Source organism: Xenopus laevis, chromosome 1S (genome assembly GCF_017654675.1).
Source record: "Xenopus laevis strain J_2021 chromosome 1S, Xenopus_laevis_v10.1, whole genome shotgun sequence".
NCBI lineage: Eukaryota > Metazoa > Chordata > Amphibia > Anura > Pipidae > Xenopus > Xenopus laevis.
The window spans coordinates 79,752,372-79,765,495 of NC_054372.1; the positions used below are offsets into that span (position 1 = coordinate 79,752,372).

General features: G+C 38.3%; 1 protein-coding gene across 21 annotated transcripts in view; it reads right to left on the minus strand.

Moving 5' to 3' along the window:
• Window positions 1-13,124, minus strand: part of adgrl3.S (adhesion G protein-coupled receptor L3 S homeolog) — a 1,276,319-nt gene that overhangs the window by 536,208 nt on the left and 726,987 nt on the right. For all 21 annotated transcript variants that reach the window (XM_041579809.1, XM_041579790.1, XM_041579795.1 and 18 more), the window contains one exon: window positions 2,137-2,357. In XM_041579809.1, the coding sequence (XP_041435743.1) occupies window positions 2,137-2,357 (221 nt within the window). The remainder of the gene's footprint in view (window positions 1-2,136; window positions 2,358-13,124) is intronic.

Below are 13,124 nucleotides of genomic sequence, written 5' to 3' on the forward strand. Positions count from 1 at the left end.
AAGCATGATATTTTTTGTTTGAAGGGGTTATTACATCTATAGAACCACTTCCACCAACCCATTACTAGGTTGGCATAGGTGGGGCAAACCATGACATTGAGTGTGATCTATACGTGAAGCCGATTTCTAGGAACACACTGTTGCGAGCAGACAGTTTTCATCCACGGTCGGTACTGGGGGGTATCCCAGTGGGGCAGTTTTTATGTTTTAGACGGATCTGTTCCACTTGGGATGCCTTCCAGAGCCAGGGCATGGTCCTGCGGGATAAACCGATATAAAGGAAATATGGTATGCATTTAATAAAGAAGGCCTATGAAAGAGCAGTTGGAACGTCCAGGCAAGAATTGGTGAACCCAAGATAAAAAAGGTGTAAAGAGAGAAATCATCCTAAAAAACAGGAAGCTACAGATGTGGAAGAAATAGGTGTAAAGTGTGCAAACACATACTAGTACAGACTATATTTAAAGGTAACACAACAGGAGATACATTCCCAATCCAAAGTTACATCAACTGTGATTCTACAGTTATTATACAGTATATTTAGCCACTTGTAGTTGTGGCAAACAATATGTGGGTAGAACCTACAGATCTTTTAAAGAGCGAGCCAGAGAGCATCTTGTACCTATTGACTTAGAGAAATTAGAGCTTATATATATTTATGTAACAACAAAAACATTTCAGATTTAAAATGATATAACATTTACCTTGCTCCAAAATGCTAATAGAAATATATTGCAATATTGCTTGAATTGATATGATCTGTGATATGACCTAGAGTAACTGCTAACATCACCTCTGATGAAGTGCCAGAATGAGGCATGAAACGCGTCAGATGATGTTTCATGTGGATCCCAGTTCACTGTTTTTAAATGTAGCCTGGAATAAAGCTTTTTGATTTTAAAGTCTTGCTGGCTGGATACTCGAACTCTTTTTCTCTGTTTGGACTACATATTTTGCTGGATTGGAGACCAGCGCGTGGAGGAGCACACAGCAGCGGGAATTTTGCCTATTGTGAGGAACGTGGGATGCGGACACATCAGTTTGCCTTAACAAGGAAGCCCCTACCTATATTTCATCTCTGATCTCAAAATACACTCCTTTATGCAAACTTCACTCTGCTTTTGACGTTCACCTTTCATCACTCAGCCTATTTTAATTTACAAGACTTCTAGCTGGCTTTGGTTTTCTCTGGAACTCTCAGGGGCAAATTTACTAAAGGGCGAAGTGACATTCGCCAGTGAAGGAGATAGACTCTACTTCGCACTCTAACGCCAGACGATGCGGATTTTAATGAACCTCTTGCACCAGACTTGTCTTCGCCACCTCAGACCAGACGAAGTGCAATAGAATGTGAAAATTTATCTAAGTCCCAAAAAATGCTTGCGACTTTTCAGTTTTTCAGGGTGATAGGCTGCAAAAGATCGTAATTTTTTTTTAGGGTACCCGGGTTCCCCCCTACATTTCCTTATATATGGCACATGAACTACACACTGGGCAAATGTGTATGGCAATATAACAACTCTATTTTCTTTTATTAAGGTTCCCTGGGCTTGTGTAGTGTAATGTATTTGCTGCAATATACGTCCATTTAAATTTGACTTCCTGCCGTATGCAAATTAGCCAACGCTAGTGCAACTTCGATTTGCTTGCCGAATTAATGCTAGCAAAACTTTGCCATCGTTCGCTGCCCTGGACACAACTTTGCATTTTAGTGAATTAGCTTTGTTTGGGCGAATTTTCACCTGGCGAAGTGTGGCGATGTGAGCGAAGCCGTTGCTGGCGAAGTTCCAGAGGTTAATGAATTTGCCCCTCTGCCTCGAGCTATCAGACTTTCTCCTTATTTCCAAAATTTCAAATGCTCCCTAAAGACCTACCTGTTTATAGAGTACCAATGTATCATTGTACTTAATCAGTCATAACTCACAAATTTGTTTCAGAATTCTTATGTCTCAATCAAACCTGACTTTTAGTTTGTAAACTATTGCAAGTAGGCCCCTTTAATCCTATTGTACTCTGTAAACTGTTGTTTGTTATTCACTAATTGTTCCCTGTTCATATATACTAATGTAAATCACTGCATGACTTGTTGGAGTTATATAAATAAATGATGATGACATACAATAAGAATGAACTTACACTTTATCCGTTCCATAGCTTCTGTAGTCTACTGCTGCTGAAACAGATACAATCAAAGCAGGCATGCCATAGCCTACCAGATAAAAATATCTTTTTCTTGAATGCTCACTTTCAAAAACTTCAACCAGCATGATGTAAAGCTGTACACCTTCCAGGAACATCCATGTAAAAGCAGCCAAGAAGAAGAAATGAAGCAGTGCAGCAAAAACAGCACATGCAATCTAGAATAAAAGATGCAGTGGAACAAGGTTAGAACAACATAGAGCTATATAAAATTATATATAAATACATAAAGCTAATATTCAGTTGTGGTAAAGATTCTGCAGCTTGTACTCACTCACACATCCTATGTAAAGTTTGTTCTTTTTAACATATGTGGACTCAAATCCTGTCTTTATTCTGTAACCCTAATGAGACCCCTGATCATTATAAACTGAAATAAAATATTGCATAACTTTTTGGTGCTATATGCAGTAACAGTATATAAAGATTAAGGTAACATAACTGAACATGGAAAATTTCGCTTTGTATTCAACCAAAAAATAAAAAATCAACAGAACACAAGATGCTGAAAGAGGTATCCTAAAACCCCAGAATTTATCACAGGACCTGCAGAAAGCTCTTTTCACTACTGGTTAGTGATGAGCGTCTGTCCCATTTCATTTTCCCAAAAATCTGCGAAACTCCCAAATACGCAAAGCTGTGAAAAATTTGCAAAACGCATTGAAGTCAATTGGCGTCAAAATAATTTTGACGTCACAATTTTGATGCAAGCGACAATTATGATTCCATTTAAATTCCATTTTTGGTGCATTTTTAGCTGCTTTATTATATTTTTAGCCATTTTATTGCATTTTCATTTATGTGCAGGTGTTGTTCGCTTGTTTCTGTCCATAAAAACCTATTTGACCAAGCTAAAATAATCAGACTGTGATTCTGACTGCTTATTACTCTAAGCAGGAAAGACAAAGCATTGATTTCAGTTGTTTTGTTGAATTTTAGTGATTCAGTGATTTTATTACATTCTACATTGTTTTTTGTTACTTGTTTTTTGCCCATGGAAATTTTACCTGGTAAATCTATGCATAATAATTCTGCTTATCCTTATACTGCTACATCCATATACTGCTATATATCTATTGCAACTCTTTATTCTGGAAATTCTGCTTAAATCCCTACTTGTATCTGTTAACCCCAATAACTTTTGTCTGTTAGGCCTATTCTGCTTTAGTTCTTTGATAAATATTTCAAGCACACATCTGTGTCCACTCCTCAGTGCACAAGAGATATTTTTATAGCCCCAAACCTGGTTCTGGTGTCTGTAAAACTCTGCCCTTTGCTAGCTGTTTAATTGATTAACTAGGCTGTGGTTTTCCCTATCAGCTACATATAAATTCAGGCCCAGTATTGGGGATGGCACTTGTGTCTGGGGAATGGCACGAGTGCTAACATTTGGTAAGTGCTAATATTTCACAAGTGCTTAGAAATGGCAGTTATACAAGGCAGTTGGACAAGGCATTGGCAAGGTTCAAGGAACCGGAATATCTTCTATCAACTTTGAACCAGCTGGGATAAGAAGAACACATATTTGTTTGTACCTGCCAATTTGTAACTTCTTACTCCAAACATGCTTTATCCTGCATTTCTCCTCCTTTCACTCTCATGCTTCATAAAACATTTTTCACTACCTCCCCCATCAAATCCCAGTTCTATACAAATCTCAGCCCAGTGCCGGGCCAGCCTGGGCAGACGCCCTAGGCAGCCCAGCTGATTGGAGCACCCCAGCAGCGCACACGCAGAAAACCTGGTGTGCGCGGAAAACCGTGTGCACGCGCATGCGCAAGAGAGTCTGTTGTGCACGCATGCGCAAAAGAATCTGGTGTGCGCGCATGCGCAAAAACATGAGCCAGCGCAAAAAAAGGAAAGCGCGCATGCACAAACTGACACAAGCGGCCAGAGAGGGGACCTGACTAGGGGTAGGAGAGGCACCCCTCCAGTTTTGCGCCCTAGGCACGTGCCTACTCTGCCTACCCCTAGTTCCGGCCCTGTCTCAGCCTCTCTACTCTCCTCTCCTTCCCTCTCCACACATGAAGTTTATAAAGTATTCTGTCTAGCTATTCCACAAAACTCCTCTTTTTCATACAAACTAAGAATTTACAAATCCTGCTCTCACTTAGTCTATCTTTCCTTTCTATTGCTGCCAGCTGGGGACATTTCCCCAAACCCTGGCCCTTACCCCATCCCAGGTATATCATGGCCAAGAACTCCTTCTCTTCGGTGCAAATTCCAATAGTACAGAACTCTTGCTCCTATACCCAAAAACCCAGTTAATCTTTCCTGTGCTCTCTGGAATGCCAGATCTGTTTGCAACAAACTCACAGCTATACATGACCATTTCATTGCAAATTCCTTTAACCTACTCGCACTTACTGAAACCTGGCTTTCTCCTACCGACACTGCCTCACCTACTGCCCTGTCCTATGGGGGCCTACACCTTACTCATACTCCCAGGCCTCTGTCTACTATAGTACTCTCACCATTGCCCTTAATGAGCTTGCTCCTTTTAAAACTAAACATGCTAGACCCAAACCACTTCAACCTTGGCATACTACTCATACAAAAGCACTCCAAAGACACTCACCTGCACTTGAGCATCGCTGGCGCAAATCACGCTCACAGTCAGATTTTTGGATCTACAAATCTGCGCTCTTATAACACCAGCCTCTTCCAAGCCAAACAAACATACTGTACTTCACTCATTAACTCCCTTTCTAAAAAACCAGCACAACTTTCTTCCACCTTTAGCACTCTCCTTTCCCCTTCTCCACCCCCTCCATGCACATCTGTCTCTGCTCAAGACATTGCTGAGCACTTCAAAAACAAAATTGACTCCCCCCAATCAGAAGGGACATTTTTTAGGGGGGTCAATGTATATTTTTCAGTTTTTACCCTGCAAAAATGCAGTAAATGTGTTGAATATTCAGTAGCTAATGTGACATCTGGGACAATTTGTAGGTGCTAACTTCAGTTTGAGGCTTCTAAATGCCAGATACAATTGTAATACTATGCACAATGGCCATCAAACTGTTCAATGGAGTAATGCTATAAGGAACTGGTTATGGATGCAATGCCACATTAGCTTTCAAAAGAGTCCAAACATGACTCTTGGTATCTATGGACCCAGTAGAAAGAAAGAAACCACTACATAGTAAATAATTTTCTCTACAGTGTTTCTGTAAGGAGTTATGGTTATTATATGTTTGGTCCAGTTCCTACTCACAGGAGGTCATTAAAAACTCAATCTGTGTCCTGCTAGGCAATGCCCCCTTGCATTCCTGAGGGAGGGGGGGGAAGTATCCAGTTACCTGATACCCTGAACTCATTGATAAATAGTGAGCTCTTCTGACTAAAATTTGGATTTACTTTGGAGGACCAATTTCAACTGAAGGTTTATCCCCTTTGTTTCCCCGTGCCTCCAGGACCAGGAATTCTATATCTTTGGGTAAAAGTGTAGCTTTCTATGTTTTTCCCTTTTTATTTTACAACTGTTATAAAATAAATATATAATTTAACGTATGTCTTTTTTTGTAACTTTTTTGTAAATTTTCACTATTATACCTTTTATGATATTAAATATAAAAATTAATTGTATGTGCATGCATTGATCAACACTTTGGCTGCTGGAGTACTTGTTGAATCAGTAGGAACTAACCCTGACTATAGTGAGAGAGAGAGTGTTTAATGCATTGGTGTATTGTGATTTATTACCTGTTAGAGAGCAGGGGAATAGTCACATTAGGTTTCTATCACCTGCTAATGATAGAAGGTGACAGCAAATTAATGTTCTGGGTGTTAGTTGGTGTGGTACTAGAACCCACCTCTAGTCTACATTTGGGATACTGATCTGACACATTGCCATGCTGTTTTGTTGGTCTAACCTGTGTGCAAGTTGTGTGAAAGACTGAGTTATTGACCTCCTGATAGCTGTGCCTGAAGTCATGTGCAACTGGAAGTGTCATAATCGTGACAATGATGTAATGTTTTCCTGCACTGGTACAACTGGTATGTTTGCTTCAGAAACTTGACTATAGTTTAGAAAAACAAACTGCTGTGTAGCCATGATGGCAGACATCCAATCACAGGATACACAGTAGATAACAGACATGTTCTGAAGAATCCCATTATCTACTAGAGAGCCTGTTATCTGCTGTGTATCCTGTGCCTTATCTCATTTTTCAGCTTTTTCAGCCTCATGGCTACACATCAACTTGTTTATATAAACTTTACAGGTTTGTTATCTGGAAAAATCCAAATTACATATGTTATCCAAATTTTAAAAAATTAATCCTTTTTTATCTATGATGATAAAGCTCTACCTTATACATGATCTGAACTAAGATATAATTAATCCTTACTGTAGCAGAACCAGCCTATCTGGTTTATTTCATGTTTACTTGATTTTCTAGTACACTTAGGGGCAGATTTATCAAGGGTCAAATTTCGAGTTTATGGGAGTTATTTAAAACTCCCATTAACTCGACATTTGACCAATCAAAATTTACTTTAAAAAATCTAATTTTTCAAAGTCGGGTGAATAGGATTGACCCTCAAACTCTGCGCAAGAGTTTCTGAAGCAAACACACCCGTTGTACCAGTCCAGGAAAATATTACATCATATTTTCATTATTTTAAACACTTTCATTTTTTTGGTGTTACTGTTTAAATTATGTATTCAATGCTGAAAAAGTAATGGCAATGGGAAGCTACCCTTCTACTCAGGGTTTCTCAGGTGTTTTCTGTTTCTCATGTATTCTCTCCCATCAGGTGTATGAACAACAAAATATCTGTGTTTGTCATGCTTTTGCACAACATTTGCAGGTTGCTATGTGTGTCCTCTTTGTATCCTTACAGTATCTGGTAGTTCTTTGGATTGCGTGTTGTAGTACAATTTTGTTTTTTTTTGCCTTTCATCTTGTCATGCACCTTGGTGATACCTCTGGGTATGAGCAATGAGGTGTGTGTTGGTAACCATCACAAAAGTTGTAAAGGTGGCAATCCAATGCCTTCAAGTAGTGTACCACAATATTACATTAAAGCAATGTAAGGATTGCTGTGGATGTCTTGTGACTTTTTAAGCATGTTTTTATGTCTGCATAGTTCTCTCAGCCTGTCCATTTGACTGAGAATGACCTGCACTGGAAGTTGTGCTTGGATTCCCAAATTTCTGCAAATGTGTTGAATTCTACACTGACATACTGACGACCATTGTCAGATATGACAATATCAGGAATACCATGTCCTGTAAATATGGATTTGAATAGTTACATAGTTAATTATATAGTTAAATCAGGTTGAAAAAAGACAAAGTCCATCAAGTTCAACTTCTCCAAATGAAAACCCAGTATCCACACACATCCCTAGATACTTTCACATAAATTATATGTACCCATACCTATACTAACTAGAGAATTTAGTATCACAATAGCCTTTGATATTCTGTCTGTCCAAAAAATCATCCAAGCCGCTCTTAAAGGAATCAGCCATCACAACATCAACCGGCAGTGCATTCCACAACCTCACTGTCCTGACTGTGAAGAACCCCCTACGTTGCTTCAAATGAATGTTCTTTTCTTCTAGTCTGAAGGGGTGGACTCTGGTACGTTGATCCTCTTAATGGTTAAAAAGATCTACAGTGACTATACTTCTGCTTGTTGTGATATTCAGTTTGAGTATCTCTGGAAACTTTTAGAAGTAGGTATTCTGATCCATTAAAACAAAATAAGTCAGTTCCTACCTATTCCCATTGTCGTCTGGGAATTGGGTGAGGAATCAAAGGTTCTTTTTGGTTGATATTCATGTCTCATTGCATTTTGAACACTGGAAAACTGTTTTTCAATATCAGCCGACATTCCTGGCCAATAGAATATGTCTCAAGCTCTTTCTTTGCATTCAACTATCCCAAGTATGATACGTGGATTTTTCTGAACATCTCTTGTCTCTGTATAGAAGGAAGTATTACCTTTGTTGATTTGACCATAAGTTCAGATGCATAACTGATTTCCTCTTTGAAAGTCCAGTATGCTTGCAATTCTTTGGGTACAGCTCTTTTATGACTGGGCCACCTTTTCATTGTGATGCTCTTTAACTTTTGCAAAACTAAGTCATTTGCTGCAGCTTTTCTGAATTGTTATTTTTTTTACAACCATTAAGCAGGAGTGTAATGAGGCTGTCACCACACTATATTTAAGCTGGCCAACTATGTCAAAGATATCCCTGGTATGGCCAGTCCTACAGTCAACTTGCATCTGATTCATTATGAATTCTATTACTTCATTATACATTTTACACAGGGACTAAGTTTTACCTGCAACTTATTTGCTGCTTTCAAGGTTAAAACTCCCAAACATGGTTGCCCTTTTATTGGCCACCACTGGAAAGGGTAAGAGCTTAATGGTTTTAATAATTAGTGGTGAGCACAACGTTTCCTTGTTTGTTATAGTTTATACAGGAGCAGTGGCCAGCTCCATGTTGTAGCTCCCACCCTTTCCTGCTGTTCCTGAGGCAAACCCAAGAAATGCAGAAGAATTTTAGAATGTATTCCAATCATCATGGGCTGTAATACCAGTTGTTGTACAGTGTTAGCGAGTCATGGGGCAAAAAAAATAACAAAAATGTGGTATAAAGCTGAATATAATGAAGGTGCTATGTTCTCTGTTATATATATTACATTGAACTCATAGATCAAATGACCACCAAAATGTCAATCTTTGTGTTAGGTCCATCTTTAACAAAATCACATACAAGGGGACATGCTAGAGACAACCTGATGTACACAATAATGTGGATCAAAGTCAGGGCCAGAACTAGGGGTAGGCAGAGTAGGCACGTGCCTAGGGCGCAAAGCTGAGGGGGCGCCAGGCACGTACCTGCTCTGTCGCCTACCCCATGTCCACCTCTGCTTATGCGCGAACACCATTTCGTGCATGTGCGAACACCATTTCACGCATGCGCAGTTTCGCGCACACTGAGCCGGCGCCGTGCCTGCCCGGTTGCCTAGGGCGGCTGCCCGGGCTCTGATCAAAGTGGCTGAATTTAAATTAGAGCTAAATTAATGGAGTGTGAAAATAAAGGAATTCCATAAGACTAACTGCTCATAAGGAAATCCATTTATTTCACACTCAATTAAGGAGTGTGTTTATTTCATGCACCTTAAAGTGATTCTGTCCTGATTTTTATTATGTATTTTTTATTTCTAAATTACACTGTTTACATTGCAAATAATTTACTCACAATATAAAATGTAATTCCTGAACCAGCAAGCGTATTTTTTTAATAGTTTTACTATTGGTGTGTAGGCAGCCTTCTCAAGTCATTTTGCCTGGTCATGTGCTTTCAGAAAGAGCCAGCACTTTAGGATGGAACTGCTTTCTGGCAGGCTGTTGTTTCTCCTACTCAATGTAACTGAATGTGATGCAGTGGGACCTGGCTGGAACTGCTTTCTGGCAGGCTGTTGTTTTTCCTACTCAATGTAACTGAATGTGACGCAGTGGGACTTGGCTGGAACTGCTTTCTGGCAGGCTGTTGTTTCTCCTACTCAATGTAATAGAATGTGACACAGTGGGACCTGGCTTTTTCTATTGAGTGCTGTTCTTAGATCTACCAGGTAGCTGCTATCTTGTTTTAGGGAGCTGCTATCACATTACCTAAAAGCGCAGATTCTGAACTCATATTTTTCATCTGTCTACACAAATGAGAAACCAATAAGTGAAGGTTTCCTTCTTAATAGTCCCAATTCTAGTAATACAACTAATGATGCATGGTTCACACATGATTAAATTCAAAAGAGACTAGAACATGTTAAGATTAACAAAGGTCCGGGGCCAGATGGTATTCATCCCAGGGTACTTAGCGAGCTTAATAAATACAAAACAACTCCAAAACGCAGTGTGTTCCTAATCCAGCGATCACCAGGCTCTCTTCCACCTCCAAAAAAATTATAAATTTCAAAAAAATCTCTGTATACCTCAAAGTGATTTGAGGAGGGAAAAAATACAGAAAAGTAACATAGTGTAGTATTTTATAATATATAAAAACCACCTATAAGTGTTCAAAAACTCATTACATGTGTCCCATAAACTTGTTATAGTGAACAGTGGGCTACAGCAGACAAGTGATTCGTAGAAAGATGGGGTGGAACCTGTCCACTTAAAATCCTAATGTTTCTGGTGGTATATTATACTCACAAGAAAGCCAAAAAACAGAGCTTATCACAGCGTGAATTCCATTCCCAAGTGAAATCTTCCTTTTCCCCTTTCTCCTTTATGGGCAATAAGAAGGCAGCATGTGTAGAAACGTAATTATAATTTTAATAGTAAGTAAAAGTTTACACTCACAAGCATGGAATATTCATTCGCATTAAAATCCATTTTAAAATCAAGTCCTGCTGCTGGCAGCTTCACAGTCTCTCCTGCGCATCCACGTGTCTGTTCAGCGTTCGCGTGTCTGTTCAGCGTTCGCCTGGATCCACTGCGCTTGCCCCAGCTTCACAATCTGTGTGCTTCTACACCTGCTACGTCACCACTGACGCGTTTCGCCGTTCAGGCTTCTTCCAAGAGCAGTGACATTTCCTATAAAGTGCCTCCTTAAGTTGCCCATCCGTTTGAAGCATTGTAACTTTATTCATGTAAGTCCTTTGAAACAAAGTATCTGTACAGCCAACCTATCTTAAAAACACTTTTGCAACAATTTATAACAGTTAAAAAAGATCAGGTTAGAAAAGCCCTCAAATTAAAATATACATTTAAACCACAGGGAGATAATGATTTTAATTTATGGATCCACCAACTCTCCCTTTGTAATGTGCTGGTTACTAAATCTCCTCCTCTCCAGTGTGCCTTAACCCTCTCAATCCCAAACCACCTTAAACCCAATGGGCATTTATTATGTTTTTCACAGAAGTGTCTTGAAACTGAATGTTTTAAGTTTCCCTTAGTTATGTTATTTATATGTTCGCTAATTCGTTTTTTTAGCTTTCTGTTCGTTTTACCAACATATTGGAGGCCACGCGGGCACTCCAAAATATAGATAACATTTGCTATGTTACATCTAATTAGATCTTGAATTTGAAACTCTTCTCCAGTTACATAACTGTTGAATGTCTTAACTTTAACCCCAAATCTACAAGCTTTACGTAGACTACAGGGAAAATAGCCTTGAAAAATATCTTTATTCGGTTTTTGTTTCTATGTGTATAAACCAATCTTTTTTTTTGGGATTGGGTGCTTTCTGGAAGATGGTTTTAGGTTTTGCTGGAAGGATAGATTCTAATTCCCTATCTGAGCTAAGCACGTTCCAATGTTTTTCAACTATTTTTCTAATAGCTCCTGCTTTAGAATTGTATTGCGTGACAAAACATATATTAAAATTTTCCCCTTCTTTTTCGTTTTGTGAAATTTCGTTTTTGTATTCTAGCATTTTTTCTCTATTTTCCCCTCTCACTGTATTTCTTATTCTTTGTATATCCATCTCTTTATAACCTCTTTCTAAATTTTTTTTCTTTTAAAACATAAGACTGTGCATCATATTTCTCTATTTTGCTCAAATTTTTCCTAATCCTTATGAATTGTCCTTGTGGTATATTTTTGATCCACTGGGGGTTGTGGTTACTTGTAGCCAAAACATAATTATTGGTATCAACAGTTTTGAAATAAGTGTATGTGTGCATTTTGTCCATTTTCTATATAAATTTGTAGGTCCAAAAAATCTATTTTTTTGAAACTATAGTTTAGTGAGAATTCCAAATTAAAGTCATTTAAATTTAATTTACTTACAAATTTCAATAGCTCTGTTTCCCCTTTGTCCCAAATTATAATTATAAGGACACTAAAGCCTAACTAAACCTTAGCATAACTGGGCAGGAACCGTGTTCCCATGGCAGTACCGCAGACTTGCAGAAAACACCCCCCATTGTACCAAAAGAAATTGTGATTTAAAATAAATTCTATTCCTGTAATAATAAATTCCTTATGTCCTTGATCCATGATACGTATAGAAAATTAGAATGTAACCCTATGAGTATATTTCAAAATAAATTGAAAAAAATTATTATTGAGGCAGAGAAAAATAATATAATTACTACAACAGAAAGGAACTATATACTAATAGAACATCCCAAAGTTCTCCTTTTCTACATTTTACCAAAGATTCATAAAAATCCAGTTACGCCCCCAGGACGACCAATAATTTCTGGAATTAATACTCCAACTAGCAATCTCTCTCATTATATAGACACAAAATTACAAGCTTATGTTAGCACACTACCCTCATATCTAAAAGATTCAACACAAGTTTTAAAGATCCTTAAAGAGCTGAAATGGGACCCAAGCTGGATCCTGGCTACTTTAGATGTAAAATCACTTTACACCAGCTAGGGATCAAAGCAATTGAACATTATCTGACACAAGATGAAAATTTGGATCAAGGACATAAGGAATTTATTATTACAGGAATAGAATTTATTTTAAATCACAATTTCTTTTGGTACAATGGGGGGTATTTTCTGCAAGTCTGCTGTACTGCCATGGGAACATGGTTCGTGCCCAGTTATGCTAATTTGTTCATAGGCTTCTGGGAGAAATTTATTTTAGAGCCCATGAAACTGGACGCGGGCCTGTTGCTATGGAACCGGTACATCGATGATGTCCTTATAATTTGGGACAAAGTGGAAACAGAGCTATTGAAATTTGCAAGTAAATTAAATTTAATTGACTTTAATTTGGAATTCTCACTAAACTATAGTTCCGAAAAAATAGATTTTTTGGACCCATATATAGAAAATGGACAAAATGCAAACATACACTTATTTCAAAACTGTTGATACCAATAATTATGTTTTGTAACCACAGCCCCCAGTGGATCAAAAATATTCCACAAGGACAATTCAGAAGGATTAGGAAAATTTTTAGCAAAATAGAGAAATATGATGCACA